The following is a 16,362-nucleotide window of genomic DNA, read 5'->3' on the forward strand; positions in this document are numbered from 1 at the left end:
ATAGAGCCAAAGAATGTGTATTTTTACAAAGTTCTGCAGGTAATTCTAAGCATTTGGTGGGGTGGGTCTGAGAGAGCCGCTTGGGCCTATTCTGCTCCCATCTCACACTCTAGATTGACACAGAGCCAGTGAAAGGGAACAAAGTTGGTCTGGGGAAAGGAAAGCTGGAGTGATGCCCCCTACATCCCCTGGAGGAGGAGACTTTCTGGCCCGGCACAGATTATAGAAAAAAAGGGAGATGGCAGGGAAGAGGAGGGGGCTGTACCTTTTTCTTTCCTAAAAGTTCAGGCTTGCTCTTTCTCCAAGATACCTGCCTGTCTCCCTTACCCTTATTCGTGTCATCAAAGAAGCTTCTTGTTGTGTCAGATGGTGTGCATAGCCCCCTAGGTCCCAGCCCTGCCTGGTCTTCCTAGATGCAGGAATCTAGGTTGATTAGGCATCAACCCTAAGCCCCTACCTGTGAACTTAAGCCCACAGTGGTAGAGCAGTCTCAGGGAGATGTTCCATCCTGGAGATACTGAGGTCTGTCTGCTTGGTCCTGGAGCTTAGAATCAAGGTTAGGAGCCCTAAGGGAAATGAAGGAAGAAGTAGGGGCTTTTCTGGAGGTAGAAACCTGGCTGAACAAAATCCAGGGCAGAAAACAGCTGCCCTGAGAGTGAGGATGGGATAGCGAGCCCCTACCCCGCCTCCAGTCTGTGAGTGGACCTGGTGACGGGGGTGGTGAGAGGGAGGCACTGAAGCAGGGTAGAAGAGAGTGAGGAGCTCAGATGATGAGAGAGCCATTACCCTTTTCTGGGACCCCAAGTCTTCCGAGCCATTCCTCTGCCCTCAGCTGCTGGTCTGGGCTCATTGTACCCCACAGCCCCACTTAAACTCTAAGCTGGGTTTGGGGCATTTGGAGCCTGCAGCTTTGACCCAAGCTCCTCTCAGTCCTTAGACCAGGCTGGATGCAGAGCCTGGGGAAGGGGACACAAAGACTCAGATGGCAGCACATCCGCGATATGGGTCTCCACCTACAGTTCCAGTCCTCTGGGTGAAGATATTGGCTTGGTGAGCTCCTGAGAGAAACTGGGTACTGTGTGACAACCTCTGGGGTGGCCTAGGTGCAGAGGAATGCTTCACTGGCACCTGGGGTGAAGGATAAGGGAGGTACACATGGCTGACTTCAGCCCTACCTGTGATGATGAATTCAGCTCTAACATGCTCTATCACCAGACTGAGATCCTGGGAGCGGGAGAGGAACTGTGCTTATTCACACCTACCTCAGCAGGCCCATTACCTCTCTAGGACAGGCACCTGGAGTAGACATCCTAGGTGTGGGTGTTGCAAGAGTCTGGAAATCCCCTGATTGGAAAGGGCCACATTCCCTTCAGTCTCAGGCCCGTTTGCTCTTGCCTGGTGGGGTTTCCAGGGCAGCAGATGCTCCCAGCTTGGCAGGCAAGAGCCAGGGAGGGGTATGGCGGGAATTTCAGCTCAAGGGCTAGGCAAGTCCTGGAATAGGATTGGGGTGGGCTGGGGCCCATGGGCCTGTATATCCAACAAGGGTCAAAGGGTCTGGGTGCGTTGCTGCTCCTGGGTTCCCAGGGAGCATTGACCCCTCTGGAAATAAGATGCCCTGTGGACTGTGCAGCTGTTACTGAAGGAGCTTCTCAGTTTCTGGGAGTCATAAGTGTTCAAAATGTGTGTGTCTAGTGTAGTTGCATGCATTCATCAATGTGTAGCTCAACCAAGGGTTAGCATTAGTATTATGCTTAGAACAGCATTGATGTTGTGGTTCCAAATTGGATAGGGCTGGAATCATGGTGATGTTAAAGTAGGGTTTGGAATTGGGTTTGTGGTTCCTGTTGATAGAAATAGGTGTGTCTTAGATGAGGATTGTGTTAGGGTTGGAGTAGAGCACTGTTTAGGATTTGGATTAAGAGTGAGGAGATCTTAACCTAAATCCTAAATGATCTTAATCCAAGGAGATAAATTTTGTGTTGGAGGTTGCTTTTAAGCTTTCTCTCTCTCCTTTTTTGTTTGTTTTGTTTTATTTTGTTTTGTTTTGTTGAGACAGGGTCTCACTCCGTCACCCAGGCTGGAGTGCAGTGGTGCAGTCTCAGTTCACAGCAACCTCCGCTTCCCAGACTCAAGCTATTCTCCAGCCTCAGCCTCCTAAGTAGCTGGGACATTTGATGTGGCTCACATCAAAAAGCCACCATGCCCAGCTATTTTATTTTATTTTATTTTTGTACATCTTTTGTAGAAAGGGGGTTTCACCATATTGCCCAGGCTGGTCTCGAATCTGGAGCTCAAAGCGATCTGCCCACCTCAGCCTTCCAAAGTACTGGGATTACAGGCGCGAGTCACTGCACCCAGCCTGGTTGTAAGCTTTCAAGCTAGTCTGGAGAGGGACTTAGGCTTCTGCATAACGTGTGGTATTGATCTGATATAGATGACAAGTTGTTGGCTATTTTCCAGGACCTCTACAGTTGAGGGGTACAGAGTGGCCCCTGCAACTATGATCCAACTAGGGGAGGGAGGCATTCAGCTCCTGGGGAGAGGGCAGATCAGTTTTCTATCTCAAACTTATTTGGCCATGTAAACATTTTTGGATCACACCCACCAGCATTTTCTGTCTGGGTACAGTTAATCCCAGAGTCTTACTTGAAAAACTATAGTTTAGAGTTTTCTTTGGGAATGGGGTTGGAGTTGGGTTTAGAGCTATGGTCAATAAGGTTGAGATTGTGGTTAACATGAAGTTTAGGCTAGAGCTACATATGAGATCATGTCTTGTGTAAGGGTTTTCTAACTGAAGAACCAGGACCTGGTTCTTCACGGTTTCCCGAGGATAACCTGGACTAAGTGTGTCTACCTGGTTTGTTCTTCCCTTGTGTTTGCTATGTCAAAGAGTCTGAGAGTCAGCACCCTTCAAGGATGGCACCAGCAGTAAATTGGGGGCCCTCGGGGTGATGGGTGTGTAGGTAAAGGATGAGGCTGCTGAAGAGGGCAGTGGACTCTCTTCCTGACCCTGACATTCTTTAAGAGCACACAGCCACATTGTTGAGACCAGAGGTATGCACGTGAATCCAAAACTATCCTATTAAAGGACAAGCAATGGGACAGAAATGACAAACCAGAGTTTAAAGGAGAGATGAGCCTGGTGTGAGGTAGCCTAGAGGATTTATGGAGGAGACGGGCTTTGCAGGATGGATTTGGACTGCATTTGTGCCTATGGGTCTGTGAGATGGGTTCTGTGTGCAAACCTGTCTTTGTGTCTGCATATGTGTTTGTGCCTGTGTCTGCTCGGGCATGTCTGACGCAGGGTGTTCATGAGTCCATGTGAGTTTGTCTTCCTTGACATGTTTTTCCTTACTCTGAGCTAGTTTCTGAGTGGCATGGTTGACTTATGTCTTTTTCTGTATATACCTGTGTGGTGAGATGTCTGTGTTCATGTGTCTTTGACTGTGTGTTTGTGATTCTTCCCTGGCCCCTTACTGTATCTTCCACCTCCCCTGACATACTCCAGCTGCTAGCACTATTTACCGCAAGGAAGGCTTCCCTTCCCGCTGTCTGAATTCCCATGGGTCAGTCTGCCTGCCCAGGGACCTGCCCCTGTGGCCTCTGTAGTAGGCCTGACCTTGGAAGTGACACATTCTGGAAATCCCCTAATATGCTACTTGCCTAGCCACTAGCTGAGTGTTTATAGTGGAGGAGAGGGACAAGGCAGGAAAGGGGGGCAGTTGGCAGCACCCACCCCTCCTTCTGGAAACCGATCTCACTGGCCCCTTCCCAGGCCCCCCCTCCCTCCCCATGCTTTCCCAGGGTCCTGGCCTCACTGTCTCTAGGCATGAGAATGCACAGACCTCTGTAAGACTGGTCAGCCCTGTGAGGCATCTGGTCCTTTGTGTCCCCAAGCACTTTACATGCCTGCATTGTGCTTACCTCTCATATTCCCACCTGAGCTCAAGAAAGTCCTTTCTTCTCTTCTGTCCCTGCAGTGGACACAGGGGCTATTCTGGCCCTTCCATCTGTGGCAGGCCTGGCCTAGACCATGGGCTCCAGAGGCCAGACAGAGCATTCAGCCCTGGTTGGCTGGTTAAGCAGCAGAGGCCCAGTCATTTCCCACATGGTGCAGGAAGCAGTGTCTCTATGGGGTCTATTCCTGTGTTCACCCTGTGTCCCTTGCCCTCCCTGCCTGGGCTGCAGTGAGCAGGTACAGAAGTGAAGCAGCCACGGTCCCTGCCCTCAACAACCCAGCGTTGAACAAAAGTGATGTGGTGGAGAAGCCGCCCTCCTCCCACTGCTGGTGGTAGGTTTCCTGAAATTCTCTCTAGCCATTTCTGAAGTGCCCTTCTGGAAAGCCCAAGAGAAGAGCTCTGGAAGGTCGGGGCCATTCACCATTCACCAAAGACCTCAAGCAAGCACTGATGTATTCCTAGCATGTACCCTCAAATCTGAAGTAGTAATTTTTTTTTCTTTTTTGAGACAGAGTCTGCCTCCATGACCCAGGCTGGAGTGCAGTGGCATGATCTTGATCTCGGGGCACTGCAACATCTGCCTCCTGGGTTCAAGTGATTTTCCTCCTTCAGCCTCCTGGGTAGCTGGGATTACAGGCGCAGACTACCATGCCCAACTAATTTTTGTATTTTTAATAGAGATGGGGGTTTCACCACATTGGCCAGGTTGGTCTTGAACTTCTGACCTCGAGTGATCTACCCGCTTCGGCCTCCCAAAGTGCTGGGATTACAGGTGCGAGCCACTGCGCCTGGCCTGAAGTAGTAAATTCTTGAGTTTGTACTCTACATGTGAATTTTGCTTCTTGCCTCTCTTCACCCTGGGGAAGATAGAAGGTGGGGTTGTGCTGGGGTTATGGGATGGGATGAGCAAAGCTTCATCCACCATCAGCATCCTGCATGAATCATAGGCTCTGACCCTGACTTTGCTTAGCTCTCGACTTTGCTGAGAACTCAGAATCCTGAAGGTATCAGTTCCAGCTCATCTTTGCCCCCGGTTCTATGTCATGGGACTTCAGTTAGCAGCATGAGCCCATGCTGGCCTTAGGCAGGTGGGAGCCTGTAGGGAACCATGGGAGGGACCTGCTCCACCCTAAACCAGGATGTGTGTATGCTAACCCCTGGCTTCCTACCTGATGCTGCTGTGACCCTCCTGAGTCCATTCCCTTCATTCTGGGCCTCCCTCTATTCTAGCTGTGTGGCTGCCTGCGCTTCTCCCACCAGGGAGGGAGGATGTGCCTGTCACAAGACCTCCTTTGATCTTTGGGGATGCTTTAGAAAAACACCTTTTGAATGTTGGTTCAGCAGGCTTGGACCTTGTGCTTCTCTGCCCTGGGGACCATGTATGGGCTAGGCCCCCATCCCTTAGGCACAGAATCAGCATTCAGAGCAGGGACACATCCATGCTTCTTTCTATCCTGGCTTTTCTGTATCCAAGCAGTGGACACATTGTGCTAAATGCTGGGGTCCTGTCAGAGGAAACAAGTCCTGCCATCACCTCCTCCTAGTGATGAGATGGTGAGTGATCCTGGGTTTCCTTAGGAACCAGGGGCATCCCACTGTCCCTCAAAACATGTCATAAAGAAGTCACAGCACTTCCTGCCCTTTTCCCAGCTCTTGGCTCCTCTGTGGTAGGTCAGAAGGGGAATGCAGAGGTGCCAGCTCCTGAGGGATAATAGCTATCCAAAAATCTATGTCCCTTCCATCTTCTCAGGGCAGCTTCTTTGTCTTCCTGCTTCCCAATCCTCTTATCCCACCCATATAACCTCCCTGGTTCCTCACCTCACTGAGCACTAGGATGCCACCCCTGCCCTGTTTCTCCATCTCCAGCCTCATGCTCTTGCACAGGCTCCATGCATTTAGAGCTTTCTCTGTGATATCTCCTGCTGGTGAAGTCTTCCAAGAGCACCTGCTGCACAGATATCAGCAGCAGCAGCTTTGACCACTTTTTCACCCACCTATGTACTCACAACCGACTGCTTGGGAACTTGGGACCTAACAGAAACTTTCCATGGTAACTTCCAGAATCTTTCTCCACCTCCAGCTTTCCAGCTTTGGTTCTCCATATGGTTCCCCCTTCCCACAGACATGGTCTCTTCCCAGCTCCTCACTCATCCCTCTGGGTCTTTGCCCACACTCCCTTATATGTGGAGGAATCCTTTCTTCTAATCCATGAAGTCCTCCCTCATTAACTCCACCTTCTCTCTACCACCAGTGAAGTTCTGTATTTTTAGCCAAAGTCAGCCTGTCAACTTGGGGACTTGGGGACTGAAGCCAGGACCCTCCCTGAGGACCATCCCATTCCTTCACTTCTGCACCACAACATTGTTCCAGCAGTTCTCCCCTTGAGCTCCTGTGTCGTTAATTTATCCATCTCAACTGGATGTTTTCCATTAACATCCACCATGCTACGTCTCCAGTCTTTTTGGAAAAGCCATTTTGGGTTCTAATGCCTCATATTTCTGTATCTTTATTTTAACAGACCTCCTTGAGGAGTTTATATTACCCTTTCTGACACTAATTGCTGTCTTTCCATTCTCTCCCTCCTCCTCTCTCTCTCTCTTTTTGAGATGGAGTTTTGGTCTTGTCGCCCAGGCTGGAATGCAATGGCACAATCTGGGTTCACTGCAACCTCCGCCTCCTGGGTTCAAGTGATTCTTCTGCCTCAGCCTCCTGAGTAGCTGGGATTACAGGTGCACACCACCATGCCCAGATAATTTTTGTATTTTTAGTAGAGACAGAGTTTCACCATGTTGGCCAGGCTGATCTCGAACTCCTGACCTCAGGTGATCCACCCACCTCAGCCTCCCAAAGTGCCGGGATTACAGGTGTGAGCCACTGTGCCCAGCCATCCACTCTCTCTTGAATCCACTCCAGTCACACCTTCATCTCCATCATTCACCTGAGGCTGCTCCTCTTAAGGTCATGAATGATCTCTGTGTGGCTAAATCTAACACTCCTCATCTTAGTTGGCTGACTGGCAACTTTTCATGCAGTTGATCTCTCCTTGAAAAACTTTCTTGTTTGGCTTCTAGTATTACACACTCATCTTGTTTTCCTTCCATCTGACTGGCTACTGCTTGTCAGTTTCCTCTGTTTACTAGTCCCTCCTTTACTTTCCAGTTTCTTAACATAGAAGAGTCTCAGGGCCCACTCGTTAGATGTCTCCATTTACACTTAGTTGTTTGGTGTGTTATCCAGTTGCATGGTTTTCTCTATCTCTCTCTCTGTGTATTATCTGAAGCCAGGACCTTCCCTGAGGACCATCGGGCTTCTGTGTTGAGGATAAACTGTTGGTCGAATGGACTCAGGATGAAATGGGGAGATTAGTTATGATGCTACTGGAGTGATGGTAGCAGTAGAGAGGGTGAGAAGTGGGCATTTTCTCGATGCATGCTTGAAGGTAGAGATATAGGATTTACTGTGGGTTAGCAAAAAAATCAAGGATAACACCATTGTTTTTGTCCTAAATGACTGGAAAGATGGAGCTACCATTCACTGAGGTGAGAAATATTGTGAATAGAGTGGGTTTGGTATGCATGATTGAGTGGTGGTGAAGGGCAGAAAACCAGTTCGTTTATTTTTGTATCGTTTGAGATGAATATTGGACTTTCAAGTTTATAATTTGACTGGACAATTTGGGAGTAATAGACTGTCGACCCCATGGGATCATGAGCTCCACTGGGTCAAGGCCTGTGTCATGTTCGTGGTTGTGTTTTGCATAGTTCTTGGCATGTAATAAGCACTCAAATATTTAATTGTTGAAAACAAGATGCTTCTCAAAGTAATTTTTATTGTGGATTCCTCCTCACCAGCTGATTACTTCCTCCTGTGGCACTACCACACACCTCATAGCCCCATTACAATGATCAATGCTTTGTCTGTCTCCACAACCCTGACTTTGGATTCAACTAATATAAGGTCTTACTATGCATTCACCACTCTCCTAGGCCGTGGAATTATGGTACAGTGGAAAATATTCTGGTGGGATGGATGGTAAATGTTCAGAAATCAAGCATGACCTTTAGCTTCAGTGCACTCTAGATAAGGGCTTTTCTTCTTTGATGTGGAATGGTGACCCATCTGAAACGTAAACTAAAGCTCCTTCCCTAGACAGGAAGGACTTTTTAGCCTCCCTCACACCTTCCCTTAATACAATACAGTGGAGACAAGGAGCAGACAGACAACATATTGCTGAGAAATATAGAGTGTATTTCTGGTGGCACCCTGCCCCACCTGCACATTTATGGAAATGACAATACTGGTCCTCTGGGGGGCTGCAGCAGCTGGGGAGCCTATAAACTCTTTTTCATGGCTCTGCATGTTCTCCTTGAGCAGACCAATGTTTCTATCTCAAGTGAGGGTCAGGAACTAGGGTGGGTGCCCTGGTTTGGTGGCACAAGCCTCTCGAGGACAGTGACGAGGACAGTGGCAGGGGTGGCCCGGGGCTGAGGCAGAGCCAGCTTGTCTGGAGTGTAGCCAGAGCTTATTGTCTAGAGACTGGGGACCATCCAAGAAAGCTGGGCCCACCAGCTTCTGAGCAGGAAGAGATTGGGCCTTGGAGTACCCTGTTGGCTTCTCTGTCTTACTTCTCCCCACAGCGCTCTTGGCTGGAGCCAGGCTCTTTGCCACATTTTCTTTTCTGGTTTTGGCCACCTTCGCAGCAGCTGAGAACATGGAGTCCTCATGCCCTTTGCCTTTTGTCTTGGGGTTAATACGCTGCAGAAAAGATTTAATTTTATTTCTCAAGCTAGACTCTGGAAGGCTGGACTTCTTTTGTGTATGGGCTGGCATCACCTGCCCATGTAAAACCTGGCCTTGCAAAGTTTGGCCCAGAAAAGGCTTACCCTGAGATGGTTGGCTCAGGAAAGGCTGACCCTGTGAAGCCTGGGGCACCACAGTCTGGGCATTCTCAGGAATTGTCACTGGTTCAAGGATGACATTTAGCTCGGTTTGATTGTCTTGTAGGTCATTGACAGATTCTTTCTCCCCAGGGACTCGTGGAGGTAGCTGTGGGAGCTTAAGCTGAGGGTGATGCTGGGAGCTGTGTTGACAGGGATCAGCAAGATGAAAGCTACGGCTCCATCGCCAGAAGCCTCGGGGTGTCTGGTTTGGAAGCATCCCTGCTGGCCTCTGGTCTTCAGCAGGGCATCTTTCTTCTCTGGTTGAGGAGTGCCCAAACCCCTCATCCCCTTCTCTATGGTCCCTGGCTGCTTTGGTTTCCTCTGGGTCCTCTCTCTTTCCTGCTAGCATGGGGACATGGGCTGGGTCCTTGCTCTTGCCAGGGCTTTGGGGCTCAGGGCCCCAGGGTTCCTCCGTGCTGGGCTTGTTCACACTGGCCTCCACCCGCACACAAAGCATGTGGGCCTCTGTCATCTCCCCACTGGGTTGTGAGATCTTGGGGACCCAGTGGGCAGAACCATGGGGTACTGCTTTGGAACTAGATTGCTTTTGGTTCTGCTGCACTGCCTTCAAGTCATTGGCCAGCTGTTCTTTAAGGTGAACCCATTCTGGATTAGGGGCAGGAAGAGTGTCTGGTGGGATGGGCAGTTCTTGGAGCAATGCCTCCCCTTGGTGGTTTAGACTTTCACGAGACTTCTTTGTGGATATGTTCTCTGGTGCTGCAGCAGTTTGTTCCCTGGACTCCCTTGCCTTAATGGGAATTCCCCATTGTATCTCTAGGGCCTTTTTTCTCAGGTGGAAGTTTAGTTTGGTCAAGATATGTGTCTGGAGTGAGTGGGGGCTAGCAGGTTGTGTCTGGCTTTCTAGAGGCAGCGTCTCCATTGTTCCTTTTACCGGCACTACAGACTGGAATTCTTTTGCAACGTCTGTACAAGTCTCATTGTTGCCTTGAGGGCATGGCCCAAGGCTTATACACTGTTCTTCAAATGAAACCATCTGAGTCAGAGGCTCTGCTGGGATTTCCACAGGCGCAGGCACCATCTCTGTGATGACAGATTGGCTAGTGACTGCCGGGGCCAGGGCCCTGGAGAGCGCCACATAATACAGAGCAGGGAGCCCCGACAGGAAGGCCAGATACTTGTGCCGTAAAGTTGTCTCCAGTTTCTCAATGGCTTCCACGGACAAGACTCGGAGCAGCTTAGGGTGTTGAGTGACAGTACCTGGTAAGACCTGTTGCTGCTGATCAAGGGCCGTTGGCATCCAGGGCATAACTTTGTGATGTAGGTCTGGGTCACTTGCTGCCTGCAGTTCCAGGAGCTGGTTTTCTGGAATGCAGGGTAAAGGAGCCACTGCCAGGACCCCAGGAATTCTGCAGTCCCAGGACCTATGTACACAGGCAGGGATCTTGCCCTGGTGGATCTGTCCACATTTGGAGTCCATGTGGTTCTGCAATATTGCCTTGGCCTGGGTTAACAAGTGTGGCATGGGGATGGACACTGGGGCCACAGTGGGTGACAGCACATCACAAGCCCCGTTGGCCTCTAGGGCTACAGGCTGGGGGATGCTCACATTGGCTAGGGCTGTGCTGCTGTAGGACACAGTCTGTTGGTTAGTGGAGGTAAGGAGCAAATGGATGGACTGCTGGATCTTCTGAGGCAGGCCCCAGCGATGGTGAATCAACTGTTTCTGGATGTGGAATTCCAGCAGCTTCCGGGCATGCTCCGGGAAGAGGAGTAGCTCCCTGGTGAGCACTGAGATGGACTTCCCTGGCTGGGAAGTTGTCATGGTCTCAGGAGACTGAGCTTTGCCACAGGGCTCATGCTGCATGAGGCACTGGGTGTGCTGAGACCTCTGGAGGGCAGCTGGCCAGCCCCATTGAAGCTGGAGTTGCCTCTGTAGCAGGTGCCACTCCAAGGCTTCACACTCGGCCAGAGTCAGAAATGGGACATTGATCTGAGCTTGTTGATGGTCAGATGGAGACACCCAATTTGGGGAAAGTGGGGAAGAGCATGGGGCTGACTGGGGTGGAGTTTTAGGAAGCAGTTGAGGGAAGGAGAGCTTGTTGAAGAGAAAAGGATCCTTCAAGGGGGGCTTGGGCACTTTTTCATTCTTGGGGAGGCCTTGAGATCCCATGAAAGTGGCAACCAGGGACTCACTGTGCAGAGAAGGGAGCCCACAGAATAGCTGGCTGTATTTCTGCTGGAGATCACTCCCTGAGTCATTATCTTGTCCCCTAGACAGTGAATGGGGGCTACTTAGAGCTTTAAAGGCTGGAGAGGGCAAGGCTAGAGCCATAGGGTTTGGGCTTTGCTGACAGTGGTGTCTTTGTTCTGGGTTCATAGTGGACCATTCAGAAACCCAGAAGGTCTGGATGGGCTGGCCAGCCACACATGAACACCAGGTCTGGAGGGAAATGGTCTCAAATCCACGAAGAGAGACCTGAGAAATATTATTCAGGTTGAAAGAAACTGGCTGGTCATTTCCAGATTGGTAATACAATGGTGGGTTTGGCATAAGCTGCCTCAGGGACTCCTCCACTCGTCTGGGGAGCCCCCACCTCTGGAAATGCATCCATTTTTTAACATGTACCTCAAGAAGCCTCAGCACTTCAGGACTGAGAAATGGCAGATGTGCAGGGAAGACCATATGCAAGGCCATTGGATGCCTCGGGTTCAGGGTTTCTGGGTTCGGAGACAGCAAGGAGTCCTGGGAATTCAAGTGATGCTGGCCTTGGTTTCCCTGGACAAGGCTGGGGTTGCTTTGCATCATCTCCTGGTTCAGTGGAGCCCTTGGCTCCTCAAATCTTAAAGATGCCATCGTGTTTGGGCCTCGGAGCACATCTGGCACTTGAAATTCCTGCCCTAGCTGGAGGTGATCAGCCCAGTAATCTTGTATGCCATCTGCATACGTTGACTGGGCAGCTGACTGGGTTAAAGATTTTTGATCCGTTAATTGTGACAGTGTTGGGGTTACAGATGCCAGTGAAAGCTCTCTGGTGTGCCAGGAACGAAACTCCAGACACTCATCTAAAGACATACTAGACATAGACAGCATCTCTAGGCAAGAGGAGCCCTGCAATGGCCCTGATAAAGTCAGGGAGATCTGGTTGTTCTCACCCGCCAGCAATTGCTGAATCTCCAGAGCCACAGAATTGCAGATTCGGCAGCAGGGATCTGCACACAGGATTCGCCGCACACTTCCCTCCGGAGGAAGCCAGCCCTGGCTGGGAAGGGAAACATAGCAAAATTAACAATGGAGTGACATCTGCCTTCTTGGAAGAGTGTGGGCTGGAGTTGGCACTCTCCTTTCCCAGTCCTGAAAATCCTGGGGCCTATACCATCTTCTTATCTACCTCTCTACTTTCCTTTCTAAGAAAATTCCATTTGGCAAGCTGTGGTGGGCTGGGCTGATGGTCTGGAGCTTGTTGGGCAAGCCTTCAGACAACCCATGGGAGGGCATGGCCGTCAGAGGGGCTGGGAGCTGGAGTCAGTTCTCTGTTGACCTTGTTGAAAAGCTGAACTAGGAGAATGGAGCCAGGCGGTTAGCTGATGGGGCATCACCAGGAACATCACCAGTTAGAACCCAGATAAGTCTCATTTGAGGCTAAGAAATCCAAAGCCTGTATTCAGTACTTCCAAGCTGTGGGAAATGAGGTCCTTGTGGGACTTCTGCATTCTGGGGTATTTGGTACCCCTAATGTTATACCTAGCATCTCTCAGGAACCAGTCCTGTTCTCTGGAGCTCTTAAGGAGAGGATAAAATAATAGACTCCTGTCTAAGGAGTGTCCCAAGTACTGGCCTCACTAAAGACAGAACCAGAGGAGGTCATGTCAGCAGAGTCTAGCCAGTGTCAGGTATTTTCCCTTGAAAGGGTGTAGCTTTATTCCCTTGAAAGAGTATAAAGAGAGTAAGACAAGGATGACTTCCTTTTTCAAAACCCATTCTCTTAGCTGGGTAACTTATCTCATGGCTGAGTGCACCTCATGTAATATGTTTTATGAATTATGCACTAGTAAAATCCTGAATTGTGGAACTGCTGTTACCCTAGCACAGAGCTGAACTGGGCAGCTCATCCCTCCTGAGACATGTGATCCACACTCTTCCCTGGCAACCCTCTCAACCAGTGTCCCTGCTTCCACTGTGTATGTCTCCCTCCCAGCCATTATCCTTCTCCTTAGTCCTGCCCCAGGCCAAATCAAGAAATCATCATAGGCCAGGCTGGTTGTTGATAGAGTGCAAAGAGCAATAGATCACCTTTTAATGATGGAGAGCAGCTTCTGTGGCTTCTCAGCTTCTTCTTCTAGGGAACGTCTCCTAACTGAGGAACGAGGAGACAGTGTTACATGGCATGGGATAATTTCATAGGCATCCTACAGGAGGCTGAATAGTAAGGCCTTTGACTCTCACCAAGAAAAGACTACAATCCTGAAAAGTCAGTACTCTAAGGCATGTCTGAGTACAGCATCACTATAACACAATGTCCCATATCTAATTTCATTTGATTTTTACAACCACAATGTGAATGAGGCAGGATTGTCAGTGTTTTGCTCATTTTGTGGATAAGAATGAGAGATGAAATGACTTCCACAGGGTCATAAAACTAGTAAGTTATACAATTAAGAACATCTGCTCTACTTTCTTAATTCTTCATTTCCAGGGCATTGAGGTACAGGATTTTGGAACATTCTCGAGTTATGATTTCCCACCCATGGAAGTTTCAGTCTGGGGAATTGGAGTCTTCAGTGGCAGAGCACCTGGCTCTTGGCTCCAGGGATCATAAAGGGACAGGATTCATGGGAAATACCCACAGTGGAAGGGAGTCAGAGGAGAGATTGGAACTTTACCTGTTGATGCTGCACCTCTAGCTCTTTGCCTGACTTTTTGGTGACACTTAAAAGACAAAAACATTAGAATGTGAAGCTGGGACACCATTTTCTTTCTCATGTCCAAAATGAGACAAAACTTACATACATTTTCCACTCCCTTTCAATATATCTATCTATTTTATATACTCTCCTGGATTTCTTTTGCCTATTCCACCTTTTTACCCCATTTTCCTTCTCTGCTTATTTCTGATTCACTTGGAGGCTTTTCCAAATTCTCTGTCTCCCATCTGATTCCCAGAGAAGTACTGCTGGATGCTGAGGATGACACAGGAGGAAAAGCAGAACAGACGAAAGGGTAAATGGTTCTAACAATAAAATAACTTCTGCTTATGAAGCCTGCCAACCAGAAAAATTCCCGGTGTTCAGAGATCTTCCGAGATCCAGCAAAATAGACTCCATATTATCTAGTTCTCAACCCAGGCCAAATAGAGAGGTTCTTGGCTTTTCAATCAGAGTATGTTGCGGGAAGGGCCTGGTAAGGAATTATAGTCTCTAAGAAGAAAAGTATTACACAAAGGTAACTGAAAGTATGCTATAAAAATTGTGGGGTGGGGATTATAAGGGGGGACGCTAAGAACTTATAAGCTTCTTATCTGAGGCTTAATTCAGTCGGGATCATAGCCCTACCCGGCAGCAGCTCCTTTTAGTTTCCGAACTCAATTCATGGTGGCTCCTTTTCACTTGCCAGATGATTAGAATAATGATGAAGATGGAGCCATAGGTGTATAAGGGATATCCAACATCCCACAGAACAAAAGTAGGACTCAACATGGTCTAAACCTCATTAGCATGAGATCAGCCATCCCTATATCTCGGCATTCAGAGTTCTGGTGCCTAATGACTCCCAGTGCTAGGCCTTGTCATGTCCACCTCACAGAGGATGGAACTAGGACTGCATCACAAAGCCCTCCTGTTTCATAAGGCACATGTAGTAGGAAACCTCATGTGGTGATTCAGTCTGTAGATGAGGGTGTTTTGAGCCTGGCACCGAAGGTGCCACAAGCAGTGTCTATTTCCTAGTCCGTCTTCACTCTCCACTCCCTATACCAGCCTGATGGCTCGGCTCTGTCCTTCACAACTGTATGGTCACCTATCCTCAGAGAACTGAGTGCTTTGGCATAGGGGGCACCTTATGAGAAGGGGCGGTTAGGCCAGAGGAACCTCCACTAACTCTCCCACTTGTTTTGGAAATATACCTGAGAAGCACACATGAATTTAGGGAGGGTGGAGTCTGCTTATGGCTTGGAAATGAAGATCTTTGATGTTTCAGGCAATGGGTGATTAGTAACAGAGGAGCAGGAAGGGGACCATGGCTGATGTGGTAGGGTAGTAGGGAGAGGCCAAAGTGGTCGTATGTATCTGGTCTGTGTGGTCTAAAGCTTGCAGATGCGTTGGGAGAGATTGTAAATGCTATCTTCCATGGAGGCACGTTCATGCTGAGGGAGATGAATGCCGGCAGAGATGGGTTAGCGGCCAGTTCTGACTGTGGGTCACAAGTGACTAGTTGCTGTTCATGGTTGGATGTATGCTGTTTGCCTGAGGAGGTCTTTTTCGTTGTTGTTTATTTTTCTCACATCTGGATTTCGTAAATTTTTAGGCAGGGCATGTGTTTTCCAATTCTGCTTCAGGGCCCATTACTTTCATAGCCAGACTATTGATTTACCTGCTTAGCTTTTGTAGATATTGTGATATGCCTCCAATACCTCAGTATTCCCAGTATTCCTGAATTTCCTTGAGCGAGTCTTGCTCTGGTAATGGTGGTCTCAGGCCAAGAAACCTTTGGGCTCGAAATCTCTGAAGAGGCTATTTGGTCCTTCCTCAGTATTCAGCCCACCCAGCAGATGTGGTAAACACCCAATATGTGCTTCCCCTAAGCTGGGGAGTGTTGAGAATACAAAGACATTTGAGCTTGGCTTTCTGCTCTCAAGATACTTAAAAATGTAGTTCAAAGACAAGACTAATTCATACAAAGCAAGAGCCAACAATCAGTACAAGTAGACTTTTATACTCATTTATAAGGCTCTGGCCACAAACATTCCATTTCAGAAAAGAGAAATCATAGTGAGGATCACGGCCATCAGAGAGGGCTCCTGGGTAGTTGAAGTTAAGTTTAACATTGCAGGCTGTGGGTAAAAAGACTCTCTCTGGTGGGAGAAAAACTTACCGGCTCATGCTGAAACTAGGGAATGGGCCATAGAGTTCATTTGGCAATAAGAAATGCAGTGTATCTCTAGCAGAACGCAGAAGGGTGGACTGGAGAGCAATTGTGGGAAAGATTGGAGGATCAGGGATAGAGGCCTCTTGATGGAGGCAGGGCTTTTGTATCTATTTTATTTCAATCCCTAAGACTTTTTTTTTTTTTAAAGTAAGCATACTTATACATGGCACAAAATTTAAAAGGCAGAAGAGGTGTACAGCTGTCTCTTTCTCATCCTTATCTCCTCCTATTTTTCTTCATCATGTGTCTCTCTTTTAAAAAGTGTTTTTATTTTTATGGGTACATAGTAAGTGTATATATTTATGGGGTACATGAGATATTTTGATACAGGCATACAATGCATAATAATCACATCAGAGTA

At 48.7% G+C, this 16,362-nt stretch overlaps 1 protein-coding gene across 1 annotated transcript; it reads right to left on the reverse strand.

Moving 5' to 3' along the window:
* Positions 1-8,186: 8,186 nt before the first annotated feature.
* SPATA31F1 (SPATA31 subfamily F member 1) lies at positions 8,187-14,849 on the reverse strand. Its single transcript, XM_007968894.3, has 4 exons — positions 14,411-14,849; positions 13,742-13,787; positions 13,152-13,215; positions 8,187-12,120 (listed from the first exon to the last, which is right to left on the reverse strand). Exons 1-4 carry the CDS (start codon positions 14,552-14,554, stop codon positions 8,367-8,369), a joined length of 4,008 nt encoding a protein of 1,335 aa, XP_007967085.3. The 5' UTR covers positions 14,555-14,849; the 3' UTR covers positions 8,187-8,366.
* Between the last annotated feature and the right edge of the window lie 1,513 nt (positions 14,850-16,362).

Source organism: Chlorocebus sabaeus, chromosome 12 (assembly GCF_047675955.1).
Source record: "Chlorocebus sabaeus isolate Y175 chromosome 12, mChlSab1.0.hap1, whole genome shotgun sequence".
Lineage (NCBI taxonomy): Eukaryota > Metazoa > Chordata > Mammalia > Primates > Cercopithecidae > Chlorocebus > Chlorocebus sabaeus.